Raw genomic sequence first — 17,091 nt, 5'->3', positions numbered from 1 at the left:
GTACTTATTTCCTGTATCTGTATAATTCTACAGTCCCAGTAGTGGTACTTATTTCCAGTAATAATATCACTCTATAGTCCTTGTGATGGTACTTATTTTTTGTAATTATATAACTCTATAGTCCTTGTATGGTACTTATTTTGTAATTATATAACTCTATAGTCCTTGTGATGGTACTTATTTTTTGTAATTATATCACTCTATAGTCCTTATGATGGTACTTATTTCCTGTATATATATAATTCTGCAGTCCCAGTAGTGGTACTTATTTCCTGTAATAATATCACTCTATAGTTGTTGTGATGGTACTTATTTCCTGTATCTGTATAATTCTACAGTCCCAGTAGTGGTACTCATTTGCAGTAATAATATCACTCTATAGTCCTTGTGATGGTACTTATTTTTTGTAATTATGTAACTCTATCGTCCTTGTGATGGTACTTATTTTTGTAATTATATAATTCTATAGTCCTTGTGATGGTTCTTATTTTTGTAATTATATAACTCTATGGTTCTTGTGATGGTACATAAACATAATAAACTTGAACTTTCCGATTTCGAATATCTAAATGAATTACAGTAAATCTAACGAAATTATGTTGGTGAAAGTTCGACCAATTTATGTTTAGTTTTCCTTGGGCTTTACCAAATAGACAATTATCGAAAGTTTTTGTTTTGTTTTTTATTAAGACTAGGGTAAATACTGACGGTAAACACCTGAAGAAATGGGTGGGGTATCCTGGTTTTCTTTTTTTGCACTATAAATCTATGTTTTACTGATAAGACACGTGATATCTAGTCTGGTACAGCCAGGCTTGGTTTGAATAAAGTGTAGAATACAATTATGTTACGCCGTATCCGTGAGGTACGTCACTGGACTAAGTTTATAAAAGAGCCCTAAGTATCTCCAGTTACATGAAATCGAATTCTGGGAGATAACTAAGAGGTTTCAGGCTTAGCAACATAACACCATGATAAAGAAGGTAAGTTTAACCCTACTCATTATATCAAAGAGCATCTATTAAGTGAAGTTACATACTTTAATAACGAATAAACAACTGACAGTTTTTCTGCTATATTAACTTACTTTGCTTTCAAAATAAACATCTGAAAAGAATGAATGATAATTTATTAAAATAATGAGGTAAGATTTCAAACTGTTATCGAATCTCTTCCTTCGTAGGTATTTCTCATCATAGCTGTTAACGTAATAACCTTGTCAGAAGTTAGAGGAGAGCCATCTGCAGTGTCTAACAAGTATCATGACGTAAGTTTAAAATTAATATATTATTTGTTTATAGTCGTGCCTGTACACGAACAACATCATAGATGAAACATATGACAGTGTAGAGACTACAGGATAAAGTAACGAACATTTTGACAAAATAAAATCACTAGAAATGAATCGTTACAGTAAAGTTGATAATGATGTTGAATTATAGATAAAGTGAAAAATATTTTACTTTCAAAAAGATAGAAAATTAATTATAATAAACATATTAGAAGGTATAATGTAACAGCACAGTATGTAGGAAATTATTAGAGTTGAAAAATTTAAAAGAATATAATATAAGGGGAACTCATATAGCCGAGAAAACTAAGTTGTTGAGTCGATCAAAGTGATATGTGACTTACTAAAACATAGAAGGTAAAGGTGAATCTATACTGGATACAGCCTAAGTTGAAAGGTAGGTACAATGAAAACATGATTTTAAAACCATTTGTAAACTTTGGTATCACGTGCAGTATAATACAGTGAAAGAACTCACACTTTACAAGACAAAATCAACTTTGTCTGATTCACCAACCTTAAATCTTATTACAATATAATACAGTGAAAGAACTCACACTTTACAAGACAAAATCAACTTTGTCTGATTCACCAACCTTAAATCTTATTACAATATAATACAGTGAAAGAACTCACACTTTACAAGACAAAATCAACTTTGTCTGATTCACCAACCTCAAATCTTATTACAATATAATACAGTGAAAGAACTCACTCTTTACAAGACAAAATCAACTTTGTCTGATTCACCAACCTCAAATCTTATTACAATATAATACAGTGAAAGAACTCACACTTTACAAGACAAAATCAACTTTGTCTGATTCACCAAACTCAAATCTTATTACAATATAATACAGTGAAAGAACTCACACTTTAGAAGACAAAATCAACTTTGTCTGATTCACCAATCTCAAATCTTATTACAATATAATACAGGGAAAGAACTCACACTTTACAAGACAAAATCAACTTTGTCTGATTCACCAACCTCAAATCTTATTACAATATAATACAGGGAAAGAACTCACACTTTAGTAGACAAAATCAACTTTGTCTGATTCACCAACCTTAAATCTTATTATAATATAATACAGTGAACTCACACTTTAGTAAACAAAATCAACTTTGTCTGATTCACCAACCTCAAATCTTACTAAACTCAACAAATCATTCATCATATTTCTTGAATGTTGCCCTCAGTGGCGTAGTAATACAACAGTAATATGTCTGTGGACTTACAACACTAGAATCCTAGTGTCGATATCCGCGGTGGTCAGAGCACAGTTAGCCCAGTGTATAGCTTTGTGTTTGACTACAAACAAATACTTTATTCTTTTTTGGTGGGTTGGAGTACCTTGTTTCGTGACATTAGCCTTAACGTATGATGCAGAACGTCATTTTCTTGATTAGATAATGTGTGGTTTAATTAAACAGCCGATTCTTTCCAGGAAAACTGTGGTTCTCTTCTTCATAATATTGTGTCTCATGATTCTACGTGGTAACCATTCAGGTATAATGAATATTACTCCATTTCTGAATATACAAACGTCAACATAGACGGAATTCAAACTGCTAACCAAAAAACTGCTAGAATGATATAACCACCAGAACATTCCAGCTCCTGATGTCAGTGATGGTTTAGCTTTTTTTATTGAAGAATAACCAACAGAACATACCAGCTCCTGATGTTACTGATGGTTAAGTTATTTTTAATGAATCGTAACCACCAGAACATACCAGCTCCTGATGTTACTGATAGTTGAGCTCTTTTTATTGAATCATAACCGCCAGAACATACCAGCTCCTAATTTTACCGATGGTTAAGTTGTTTTTATTGAATCATAACCACCAGAATATACCAGCTTCGGATTTTACCGATGGTAAAGCTATTTTTTTCAATCATAACTACCAGAGCATACCAGATCCTGATGTCAGTGATGGTTTAGCTGTTTTTATTGAAGAATAACCAACAGAACATACCAGCTCCTGATGTTACTGATGGTTAAGTTATTTTTAATGAATCGTAACCACCAGAACATACCAGCTCCTGATGTTACTGATAGTTGAGCTCTTTTTATTGAATCATAACCGCCAGAACATACCAGCTCTAATTTTACCGATGGTTAAGTTGTTTTTATTGAATCATAACCACCAGAATATACCAGCTTCGGATTTTACCGATGGTAAAGCTATTTTTTTCAATCATAACTACCAGAGCATACCAGCTCCTGATGTCAGTGATGGTTTAGCTGTTTTTATTGAATCGTAACCACCAAAACATACCAGTTCCTGATTTTACCGATGGTGAAATTATTTTTATTGAATCATAACCACCATAACATACTAGCTCCTGATTTTACCGATGGTTAAAGCTGTTTTAATTGAATCATAACCACCAGAGCATATTAGCTTCTGATGTTATTGAGGGTTAAACTGTTTTTTTATCATAACCACCAGAACATACCAGCTCCTGATGTTACTGATGGTTAAGCTATTTATATTGAATCATAACCACCAGAACACACAAGCTCCTGATATTACTGATGGTTTAGTTATTTTTATTGAATCATAACTACCAGAACATACCAGCTTCTGATTTTACGGTTGGTTAAGATGTTTTTATTGAATCATAACCACCAGAATATACCAGCTCCTGATGTTACTGATGGTTTAGCTTTTTCATTTAATCATAACCACCAGAACATACCAGCTTCTGATTTTAATGATGGTTAAGCTATTTATATTGAATGATAACTACCAGATCATACCAGCTTCTGATTTGACCGATGGTTAAGTTATTTTTATTGAATCATAACCACCAGAACATACCAGCTTTTGATTTTACCGATTGGTAGATGTTTTTACTGAATCATAACCACCAGAACATACCAGATCCTGATTCTACCGATGGTTAAGCTGTTTTTATTGAATAATAACCATCAGAACATACCAGCTCCTGATTTTACCGATAGTTAAGTTATTTTTATTGAATCATAACCACCAGAACATACCAGCTTCGGGTTTTACCGATGGTTAAGTTTTTTTTTTCAATCATAACTACCAGAGCATACCACCTCCTGATGTCAGTGATGGTTTAGCTTTTTTTATTGAATAATAACCAACAGAACATACCAGCTCCTGATGTTACTGATGGTTAAGTTATTTTTAATGAATCGTAACCACCAGAACATACCAGCTCCTGATGTTACTGATAGTTGAGCTCTTTTTATTGAATCATAACTACCAGAACATACCAGCTCGTGATGTTATTGATGGTTAAGGTGTTTTTATTTAATCATAACCACCAGAACATACCAGCTATTGTTGATACTGATGGTTAAGCTGTTTGTATTGAATCATAAAAACCAAAACATATCAGCTCCTGATTTTACCGATGGTTAAGTTATTTTTATTGAATCATAACCACCAGAACATACCAGATCCTGATTCTACCGATGGTTAAATTGTTTTTATTGAATCTTTACCATCAGAACATACCAGCTTTTGATTTTTCCGATTGGTAGATGTTTTTATTGAATCATAACCACCAGTACATACCAGCTCTTGATTTTACCGATGGTTAAGTTATTTTTATTAAATCATAACCATCAGAACATACCAGCTTTTGATTTTCCGATGGTTAAGCCGATTATATTGAATCAAAACTACCAGCACACACCAAGTCCTGATATTACTGATTGTTAAGTTATTTTTAATGAATCGTAACCACCAGAACATACCAGCTCCTGATATTACTGATAGTTGAGCTCTTTTTATTGAATCAGAACCACCAGAACATACCAGCTTTTGATATTACTGATAGTTAATCTTTTTGTTATTGAATCATAACCACAAGAACATACCAGCTCCTGATGTTACTGATAGTTGAGCTGTTTTTATTGAATCATAACCACCAGAACATACCAGCTCCTGATTTTACTGATGCTTAAACTATTTATATTGAATCATAACCACCAGAACATACCAGCTCTTAATGTTACTGATGGTTAAGCTGTTTTTATTGAATAATAACCAACAGAACATACCAGCTCCGGATGTTACTGATAGATGAGCTCTTTTTATTGAATCATAACTACCAGAACATACCAGCTCGTGATGTTATTGATGGTTAAGGTGTTTTTATTTAATCATAACCACCAGAACATACCAGCTATTGATGATACTGATGGTAAAGGTGTTTTTACTGAATCATAACCACCAGAACATACCAGCTATTGATGATACTGATGGTAAAGGTGATTTTACTGAATCATAACCAGCAGAACATACCAGCTATTGATGATACTGATGGTTAAGCTGTTTGTATTGAATCATAAAAACCAAAATATATCAGCTCCTGATTTTACCGATGGTTAAGTTATTTTTATTGAATTATAACCATCAGAACATACCAACTATTGATGATACTGATGGTTAAGCTGTTTGTATTGAATCATAAAAACCAGAACATACCAGCTCCTGATTTTACCGATGGTTAAGTTATTTTTATTGAATCATAACTACCAGAATCTACCAGCTCCTGATGTTACTGATGGTTTAGCTGTTTTTATTGAATCATAACCACCAGAAAATACCAGCTCCTCATGTTACTGATGGTTTAGCTTTTTTATTGAATCATAACAACCAGAACATACAAGCTCCTGATTTTACTGATGTTTAAGCTATTTATATTGAATTAACCACCAGAACATATCAGCTCCTGATATTACTGATAGTTAAGCTATTTATATTGAATCAAATCCACCAGAACATACCAGCTCCTGATGTTACTGATAGTTGAGCTCTTTTTATTGAATCACAACCACCAGAGCATACCAGCTCTTGATGTTACTGATGGTTAAGCTGTTTTTATTGAATCATAACCACCAGATCATAACAGCTCCTGATTTTACTTATGGTTAAGCTATTTATATTGAATCATAACCACCAGAACACACAAGCTCCTGATATTACTGATGGTTTAGTTATTTTTATTGAATCATAACTACCAGAACATACCAGCTCCTGATCTTACGGTTGGTTAAGATGTTTAATTGAATCATAACCACCAGAATATACCAGCTCCTGATGTTACTGATGGTTTAGCTTTTTCAATTAATCATAACCACCAGAACATACCAGCTTCTGATTTTAATGATGGTTAAGCTATTTATATTGAATGATAACTACCAGATCATACCAGCTTCTAATTTGACCGATGGTTAAGTTATTTTTATTGAATCATAACCACCAGAACATACCAGCTTTTGACTTTACCGATTGGTAGATGTTTTTATTGAATCTTAACCACCAGAACATACAAGCTCCTGATGTTACTGATAGTTGAGCTCTTTTTATTGAATCATAACTACCAGAACATACCAGCTATTGATGTTATTGATGGTTAAGGTGTTTTTATTGAATCATAACCACCAGAACATACCAGATCTTGATTCTACCGATGGTTAAGCTGTTTTTATTGAATCATAACCATCAGAACATACCAGCTCCTGATTTTACCGATGGTTAAGTTATTTTTATTGAATCATAACCACCAGAACATACCAGCTTCGGGTTTTACCGATGGTTAAGCTCTTTTTTTCAATCATAACTACCAGAGCATACCACCTCCTGATGTCAGTGATGGTTTAGCTTTTTTTATTGGATAATAACCAACAGAACATACCAGCTCCTGATGTTACTGATGGTTAAGCTCTTTTTATTGAATCATAACTACCAGAACATACCAGCTCGTGATGTTATTGATGGTTAAGGTGTTTTTATTTAATCATAACCACCAGAACATACCAGCTATTGATGATACTGATGGTTAAGCTGTTTGTATTGAATCATAAAAACCAAAACATATCAGCTCCTGATTTTACCGATGGTTAAGTTATTTTTATTGAATCATAACCACCAGAACATACCAGATCCTAATTCTACCGATGGTTAAGCTGTTTTTATTGAATATTTACCATCAGAACATACCAGCTTTTGATTTTACCGATTGGTAGATGTTTTTATTGAATCATAACCACCAGTACATACCAGCTCCTGATTTTACCGATGGTTAAATATTTTTATTGAATCATAACCATCAGAACATACCAGCTTTTGATTTTCCGATGGTTAAGCCAATTATATTGAATCAAAACTACCAGCACACACCAAGTCCTGATATTACTGATTGTTAAGTTATTTTTAATGAATCGTAACCACCAGAACATACCAGCTCCTGATATTACTGATAGTTGAGCTCTTTTTATTGAATCAGAACCACCAGAACATACCAGCTTTTGATATTACTGATAGTTAAGCTTTTTGTTATTGAATCATAACCACAAGAACATACCAGCTCCTGATGTTACTGATAGTTGAGCTGTTTTTATTGAATCATAACCACCAGAACATACCAGCTCCTGATTTTACTGATGCTTAAATTATTTATATTGAATCATAACCACCAGAACATACCAGCTCTTAATGTTACTGATGGTTAAGCTCTTTTTATTGAATAATAACCAACAGAACATACCAGCTCCTAATGTCACTGATAGATGAGCTCTGTTTATTGAATCATAACTACCAGAACATACCAGCTCGTGATGTTATTGATGGTTAAGGTGTTTTGTTTAATCATAACCACCAGAACATACCAGCTATTGATGATACTGATGGTAAAGGTGTTTTTACTGAATCATAACCACCAGAACATACCAGCTATTGATGATACTGATGGTTAAGCTGTTTGTATTGAATCATAAAAACCAGAACATACCAGCTCCTGATTTTACCGATGGTTAGGTTATTTTTATTGAATCATAACCACCAGAACATATCATCTTCGGGTTTTACCGATGGTTAAGCTCTTTTTTCAATCATAACTACCAGAGCATACCACCTCCTGATGTCAGTGATGGTTTAGCTGTTTTTATTGAATAATAACCACCAGAACATACCAGCTCCTGATGTCACTGATAGTTGAGCTCTTTTTATTGAATCATAACTACCAGAACATACCAGCTCGTGATGTTATTGATGGTTAAGGTGTTTTTATTGAATCATAACCACCAGAACATACCTGCTCCTGATTTTACCGATGGTTAAGTTATTTTTATTCAATCATAACCACCAGAACATTCCAGCTTCGGATTTTACCGATGGTTAAGCTCTTTTTATTGAATCATAACCACCAGAACATACCAGCTCTTGATGTTACTCATGGATAAGCTGTTTTTATTGAATAATAACCAACAGAACATACCAGCTCCTGATGTTACTCATGGTTAAGCTATTTATATTGAATCATAACGAACAGAACATACTAGCTCCTGATGTTACTGATAGTTGAGCTGTTTTATTGAATCATAACCACCAGAACATACCAGCTCCTGATTTTACTTATGGTTAAACTATTTATATTGAATCATAACCACCAGAACATACCAGCTCCTGATATTACTGATGGTAAAGGTGTTTTTACTGAATCATAACCAGCAGAACATACCAGCTATTGATGATACTGATGGTTAAGCTGTTTGTATTGAATCATAAAAACCAGAACATACCAGCTCCTGATTTTACCGATGGTTAAGTTATTTTTATTGAATCATAACTACCAGAATCTACCAGCTCCTGATGTCACTGATGGTTTAGCTGTTTTTAATGAATCATAACCAACAGAAAATATCAGCTCCTGATGTTACTGATGGTTTAGCTGTTTTTATTGAATCATAACCACCAGAACATACCAGATCCTCATGTTACTGATGGTTTAGCTTTTTTATTGAATCATAACAACCAGAACATACCAGCTCTTAATGTTACTGATGTTTAAGCTATTTATATTGAATTAACAACCAGAACATATAAGCTCCTGATATTAATGATAGTTAAGCTATTTATATTGAATCAAAACCACCAGAACATACCAGCTCCTGATGTTACTGATAGTTGAGCTCTTTTTATTGAATCACAACCACCAGAACATACCAGCTCTTGATGTTACTGATGGTTAAGCTGTTTTTATTGAATCATAACCACCAGATCATAACAGCTCCTTATTTTACTTATGGTTAAGCTATTTATATTGAATCAAAACCACCAGAACACACCAGCTCCTGATATTACTGATAGTTAAGTTATTTATATTGAATCAAAACCACCAGAACATACCAGCTCCTGATGTTACTGATAGTTGAGCTCTTTTTATTGAATCACAACCACCAGAACATACCAGCTCTTGATGTTACTTATGGTTAAGCTGTTTTTATTGAATAATAACCAACAGAACATACCAGCTCCTGATGTTACTGATGGTTAAGCTATTTATATAATCATAACCAACAGAACATACTAGCTCCTGATGTTACTGATGGTTGAGCTGTTTTTATTGAATCATAACCACCAGAACATACCAGCTCCTGATTTTACTGATGGTTAAGCTATTTATATTGAATCATAACCACCAAAACATACCAGCTCCTGATTTTACCGATGGTTAAGTTATTTTTATTGAATCATAACCACCATAACATACCAGATCCTGATGTTACTGATGGTTTAGCTATTTTATTGAATCATAACCACCAGAACATACCAGCTCCTGATTTTACTGATGGTAAATATGTTTTTACTGAATCATAACCACCAGAACATACCATCTCCTGATTTTACTGATGTTTAAGCTATTTATATTGAATTAACCACCAAAACATACCAGCTCTTGATGTTACTGATGGTTAAGCTGTTTTATTGAATCATAACCACCAGAACATACCAGCTCCTGATTTTACCGATGGTTAAGTTATTTTTATTGAATCATAACCACTAGAACATACCAGCTCCTGATGTTAGTGATGGTTTAGTTTTTTTATTGAATCATAACCACCAGAACATACCAGTTCCTGATTTTACTGGTGTTTAAGCTATTTATATTCAATTAACCACCAGAACTTACCAGCTCCTTATGTAACTGATAGTTGAGCTGTTTTTATTGAATCATAACCACCAGAACATACCAGCTCCTGATGTCACTGATGGTTAAGTTATTTCTTGAATCATAACCACCAGAACATACCAGCTCCTTATGTTATTGATAATTGAGCTGTTTTTATTGAATCATAACTGCCAGTACATAACAGCTCATGATTTTACCGATGGTTAAGCTATTTATCTTGAATGAAAACCACCAGAACACACCAGCTCCTGATATTACTGATGGTTCAGTTATTTTTATTGAATGATAACCACTAGAACATACCAGCTCCTGATATTACTGATGGTTTAGCTTTTTCATTGAATCATAACTACCAGAACATACCAGCTCGTGATGTTATTGATGGTTAAGGTGTTTTTATTTAATCATAACCACCAGAACATACCAGCTATTGATGATACTGATGGTTAAGCTGTTTGTATTGAATCATAAAAACCAAAACATATCAGCTCCTGATTTTACCGATGGTTAAGTTATTTTTATTGAATCATAACCACCAGAACATACCAGATCCTAATTCTACCGATGGTTAAGCTGTTTTTATTGAATATTTACCATCAGAACATACCAGCTTTTGATTTTACCGATTGGTAGATGTTTTTATTGAATCATAACCACCAGTACATACCAGCTCCTGATTTTACCGATGGTTAAGTTATTTTTATTGAATCATAACCATCAGAACATACCAGCTTTTGATTTTCCGATGGTTAAGCCAATTATATTGAATCAAAACTACCAGCACACACCAAGTCCTGATATTACTGATTGTTAAGTTATTTTTAATGAATCGTAACCACCAGAACATACCAGCTCCTGATATTACTGATAGTTGAGCTCTTTTTATTGAATCAGAACCACCAGAACATACCAGCTTTTGATATTACTGATAGTTAAGCTTTTTGTTATTGAATCATAACCACAAGAACATACCAGCTCCTGATGTTACTGATAGTTGAGCTGTTTTTATTGAATCATAACCACCAGAACATACCAGCTCCTGATTTTACTGATGCTTAAATTATTTATATTGAATCATAACCACCAGAACATACCAGCTCTTAATGTTACTGATGGTTAAGCTCTTTTTATTGAATAATAACCAACAGAACATACCAGCTCCTAATGTCACTGATAGATGAGCTCTTTTTATTGAATCATAACTACCAGAACATACCAGCTCGTGATGTTATTGATGGTTAAGGTGTTTTTGTTTAATCATAACCACCAGAACATACCAGCTATTGATGATACTGATGGTAAAGGTGTTTTTACTGAATCATAACCACCAGAACATACCAGCTATTGATGATACTGATGGTTAAGCTGTTTGTATTGAATCATAAAAACCAGAACATACCAGCTCCTGATTTTACCGATGGTTAGGTTATTTTTATTGAATCATAACCACCAGAACATATCATCTTCGGGTTTTACCGATGGTTAAGCTCTTTTTTCAATCATAACTACCAGAGCATACCACCTCCTGATGTCAGTGATGGTTTAGCTGTTTTTATTGAATAATAACCACCAGAACATACCAGCTCCTGATGTCACTGATAGTTGAGCTCTTTTTATTGAATCATAACTACCAGAACATACCAGCTCGTGATGTTATTGATGGTTAAGGTGTTTTTATTGAATCATAACCACCAGAACATACCTGCTCCTGATTTTACCGATGGTTAAGTTATTTTTATTCAATCATAACCACCAGAACATTCCAGCTTCGGATTTTACCGATGGTTAAGCTCTTTTTATTGAATCATAACCACCAGAACATACCAGCTCTTGATGTTACTCATGGATAAGCTGTTTTTATTGAATAATAACCAACAGAACATACCAGCTCCTGATGTTACTCATGGTTAAGCTATTTATATTGAATCATAACGAACAGAACATACTAGCTCCTGATGTTACTGATAGTTGAGCTGTTTTTATTGAATCATAACCACCAGAACATACCAGCTCCTGATTTTACTTATGGTTAAACTATTTATATTGAATCATAACCACCAGAACATACCAGCTCCTGATATTACTGATGGTAAAGGTGTTTTTACTGAATCATAACCAGCAGAACATACCAGCTATTGATGATACTGATGGTTAAGCTGTTTGTATTGAATCATAAAAACCAGAACATACCAGCTCCTGATTTTACCGATGGTTAAGTTATTTTTATTGAATCATAACTACCAGAATCTACCAGCTCCTGATGTCACTGATGGTTTAGCTGTTTTTAATGAATCATAACCAACAGAAAATATCAGCTCCTGATGTTACTGATGGTTTAGCTGTTTTTATTGAATCATAACCACCAGAACATACCAGATCCTCATGTTACTGATGGTTTAGCTTTTTTATTGAATCATAACAACCAGAACATACCAGCTCTTAATGTTACTGATGTTTAAGCTATTTATATTGAATTAACAACCAGAACATATAAGCTCCTGATATTAATGATAGTTAAGCTATTTATATTGAATCAAAACCACCAGAACATACCAGCTCCTGATGTTACTGATAGTTGAGCTCTTTTTATTGAATCACAACCACCAGAACATACCAGCTCTTGATGTTACTGATGGTTAAGCTGTTTTTATTGAATCATAACCACCAGATCATAACAGCTCCTTATTTTACTTATGGTTAAGCTATTTATATTGAATCAAAACCACCAGAACACACCAGCTCCTGATATTACTGATAGTTAAGTTATTTATATTGAATCAAAACCACCAGAACATACCAGCTCCTGATGTTACTGATAGTTGAGCTCTTTTTATTGAATCACAACCACCAGAACATACCAGCTCTTGATGTTACTTATGGTTAAGCTGTTTTTATTGAATAATAACCAACAGAACATACCAGCTCCTGATGTTACTGATGGTTAAGCTATTTATATAATCATAACCAACAGAACATACTAGCTCCTGATGTTACTGATGGTTGAGCTGTTTTTATTGAATCATAACCACCAGAACATACCAGCTCCTCATTTTACTGATGGTTAAGCTATTTATATTGAATCATAACCACCAAAACATACCAGCTCCTGATTTTACCGATGGTTAAGTTATTTTTATTGAATCATAACCACCATAACATACCAGATCCTGATGTTACTGATGGTTTAGCTATTTTATTGAATCATAACCACCAGAACATACCAGCTCCTGATTTTACTGATGGTAAATATGTTTTTACTGAATCATAACCACCAGAACATACCATCTCCTGATTTTACTGATGTTTAAGCTATTTATATTGAATTAACCACCAAAACATACCAGCTCTTGATGTTACTGATGGTTAAGCTGTTTTATTGAATCATAACCACCAGAACATACCAGCTCCTGATTTTACCGATGGTTAAGTTATTTTTATTGAATCATAACCACTAGAACATACCAGCTCCTGATGTTAGTGATGGTTTAGTTTTTTTATTGAATCATAACCACCAGAACATACCAGTTCCTGATTTTACTGGTGTTTAAGCTATTTATATTCAATTAACCACCAGAACTTACCAGCTCCTTATGTAACTGATAGTTGAGCTGTTTTTATTGAATCATAACCACCAGAACATACCAGCTCCTGATGTCACTGATGGTTAAGTTATTTCTTGAATCATAACCACCAGAACATACCAGCTCCTTATGTTATTGATAATTGAGCTGTTTTTATTGAATCATAACTGCCAGTACATAACAGCTCATGATTTTACCGATGGTTAAGCTATTTATCTTGAATGAAAACCACCAGAACACACCAGCTCCTGATATTACTGATGGTTCAGTTATTTTTATTGAATGATAACCACTAGAACATACCAGCTCCTGATATTACTGATGGTTTAGTTTTTTCATTGAATCATAACCACCAGAACATACCATCTCCTGATTTTACTGATGGTTAAGCTATTTATATTGAATCATAACCACCAGAACATACCAGCTTTTCATGTTACTGATGGTTGAGCTGTTTTTATCGAATCATAACCACCAGAACATACCACCTCCTGACGTTAGTGATGGTTAAGCTATTTATATTGAATCATAACCACCAGAACACACCAGCTCCTGATATTACTGATGATTAAGTTATTTTTATTGAATCATAACTACCAGAACATACTAGCTTCTGATGTTACTGATGGTTAAGCTTTTTTATTGAATCATAACTACCAGAACATACCAGCTCCTGATGTTACAAATGGTTAAGCTGTTTTTATTGAATCATAACCACCAGAACATACCAGCTCCTAATGTTACTGATAGTTGAGCTGTTTTTATTGAAGCATAACCACCAGAACATACTAGCTTCTGATGTTACTGATGGTTAAGCTGTTTTTATTGAATCATAACCACCAGAACATACCAGCTCTAATGTTACTAATAGTTGAGCTGTTTTATTGAATCATAACCACCAGAACATACTAGCTTCTAATGTTACTGATGGTTAAGCTGTTTTTATTAAATAATAACCACCAGAACATACCAGCTCTTGATGTTACTGATATTTAAGCTGTTTTCATTGAATCATAACCACCAGAGCATACCAGATCCTGATGTCACTGATGGTTAGCTGTTTTTATTAAATAATAACCACCAGAACATACCAGCTCTTGATGTTACTGATGTTTAAGCTGTTTTTATTGAAGCATAACCACCAGAACATACTAGCTTCTGATGTTACTGATGGTTAAGCTGTTTTTATTGAATCATAACCACCAGAACATACCAGCTTCTGATTTTTCCGATGGTTAAGCTATTTTTATTTAATCATAACCACCAAAATATACCAGTTTTTGATGTTACTGATAGTTGAGCTGTTTTTATTGAATAATAACCACCAGAACATACCAGCTCTTGATGTTACTGATGTTTAAGCTGTTTTTATTGAATCATAACCACCAGAACATACAAGCTTCTGATATTACTGATGGTTTAGATGTTTTTATTGAATCATAACCACCAGAACATACCAGCTTCTGATTTTACCGATGGTTAAGCTATTTTTATTTAAACATAACCACCAAAACATACCAGCTTTTCATGTTACTGATAGTTGAGCTGTTTTTATTGAATAATAACCACCAGAACATACCAGCTCTTGATGTTACTGATGTTTAAGCTGTTTTTATTGAATCATAACCACCAGAACATAGAAGCTTCTGATATTACTGATGGTTTAGATGTTTTTATTGAATCATAACCACCAGAACATACCAGCTCCTGATTTTACCGATGGTTAAGTTATTTTTATTGAATCATAATCACCAGAACATACCAGCTCCTGATGTTACTGATGGTTAAACTGTTTTTATTCAATCATAACCACCAGAACATACTAGCATCTGATGTTACTGATGGTTAAGCTGTTTGTATTGAATCATAAAAACCAGAACATAACAGCTCCTGATTTTACCGATGGTTAAGCTATTTATATTGAATCAAAACCACCAGAACACACCAGCTCCTGATATTACTGATAGTTAAGCTATTTATATTGAATCAAAACTACCAGAACATACCATCTCCTGATTTTACTGATGGTTAAGCTATTTATATTGAATCATAACCACCAGAACATACCAGCTTTTCATGTTACTGATGGTTGAGCTGTTTTTATCGAATCATAACCACCAGAACATACCACCTCCTGACGTTAGTGATGGTTAAGCTATTTATATTGAATCATAACCACCAGAACACACCAGCTCCTGATATTACTGATGATTAAGTTATTTTTATTGAATCATAACTACCAGAACATACTAGCTTCTGATGTTACTGATGGTTAAGCTTTTTTATTGAATCATAACTACCAGAACATACCAGCTCCTGATGTTACTGATGGTTAAGCTATTTATATAATCATAACCAACAGAACATACTAGCTCCTGATGTTACTGATGGTTAAGCTGTTTTTATTGAATCATAACCACCAGATCATAACAGCTCCTTATTTTACTTATGGTTAAGCTATTTATATTGAATCAAAACCACCAGAACACACCAGCTCCTGATATTACTGATAGTTAAGTTATTTATATTGAATCAAAACCACCAGAACATACCAGCTCCTGATGTTACTGATAGTTGAGCTCTTTTTATTGAATCACAACCACCAGAACATACCAGCTCTTGATGTTACTTATGGTTAAGCTGTTTTTATTGAATAATAACCAACAGAACATACCAGCTCCTGATGTTACTGATGGTTAAGCTATTTATATAATCATAACCAACAGAACATACTAGCTCCTGATGTTACTGATGGTTGAGCTGTTTTTATTGAATCATAACCACCAGAACATACCAGCTCCTGATTTTACTGATGGTTAAGCTATTTATATTGAATCATAACCACCAAAACATACCAGCTCCTGATTTTACCGATGGTTAAGTTATTTTTATTGAATCATAACCACCATAACATACCAGATCCTGATGTTACTGATGGTTTAGCTATTTTATTGAATCATAACCACCAGAACATACCAGCTCCTGATTTTACTGATGGTAAATATGTTTTTACTGAATCATAACCACCAGAACATACCATCTCCTGATTTTACTGATGTTTAAGCTATTTATATTGAATTAACCACCAAAACATACCAGCTCTTGATGTTACTGATGGTTAAGCTGTTTTATTGAATCATAACCACCAGAACATACCAGCTCCTGATTTTACCGATGGTTAAGTTATTTTTATTGAATCATAACCACTAGAACATACCAGCTCCTGATGTTAGTGATGGTTTAGTTTTTTTATT

At 33.7% G+C, this 17,091-nt stretch overlaps 1 protein-coding gene across 1 annotated transcript in view; it reads left to right on the top strand.

The window, feature by feature from the left end:
• Nucleotides 1–819: 819 nt before the first annotated feature.
• The window catches only part of LOC143250399 (uncharacterized), a 32,846-nt gene continuing 16,574 nt past the window's right edge, over nucleotides 820–17,091 (top strand). The window contains exons 1-2 of the mRNA XM_076500852.1: nucleotides 820–983; nucleotides 1,184–1,267. Of these exons, the coding sequence (XP_076356967.1) occupies nucleotides 972–983; nucleotides 1,184–1,267 (96 nt within the window). The 5' untranslated portion in view covers nucleotides 820–971. The remainder of the gene's footprint in view (nucleotides 984–1,183; nucleotides 1,268–17,091) is intronic.

Source organism: Tachypleus tridentatus, chromosome 5, assembly GCF_004210375.1.
Source record: "Tachypleus tridentatus isolate NWPU-2018 chromosome 5, ASM421037v1, whole genome shotgun sequence".
Classification (NCBI taxonomy): Eukaryota; Metazoa; Arthropoda; class Merostomata; order Xiphosura; family Limulidae; genus Tachypleus; species Tachypleus tridentatus.
Note: the sequence above shows the minus strand (reverse complement) of the source record. Positions and strands in the feature narration are given on the sequence as shown.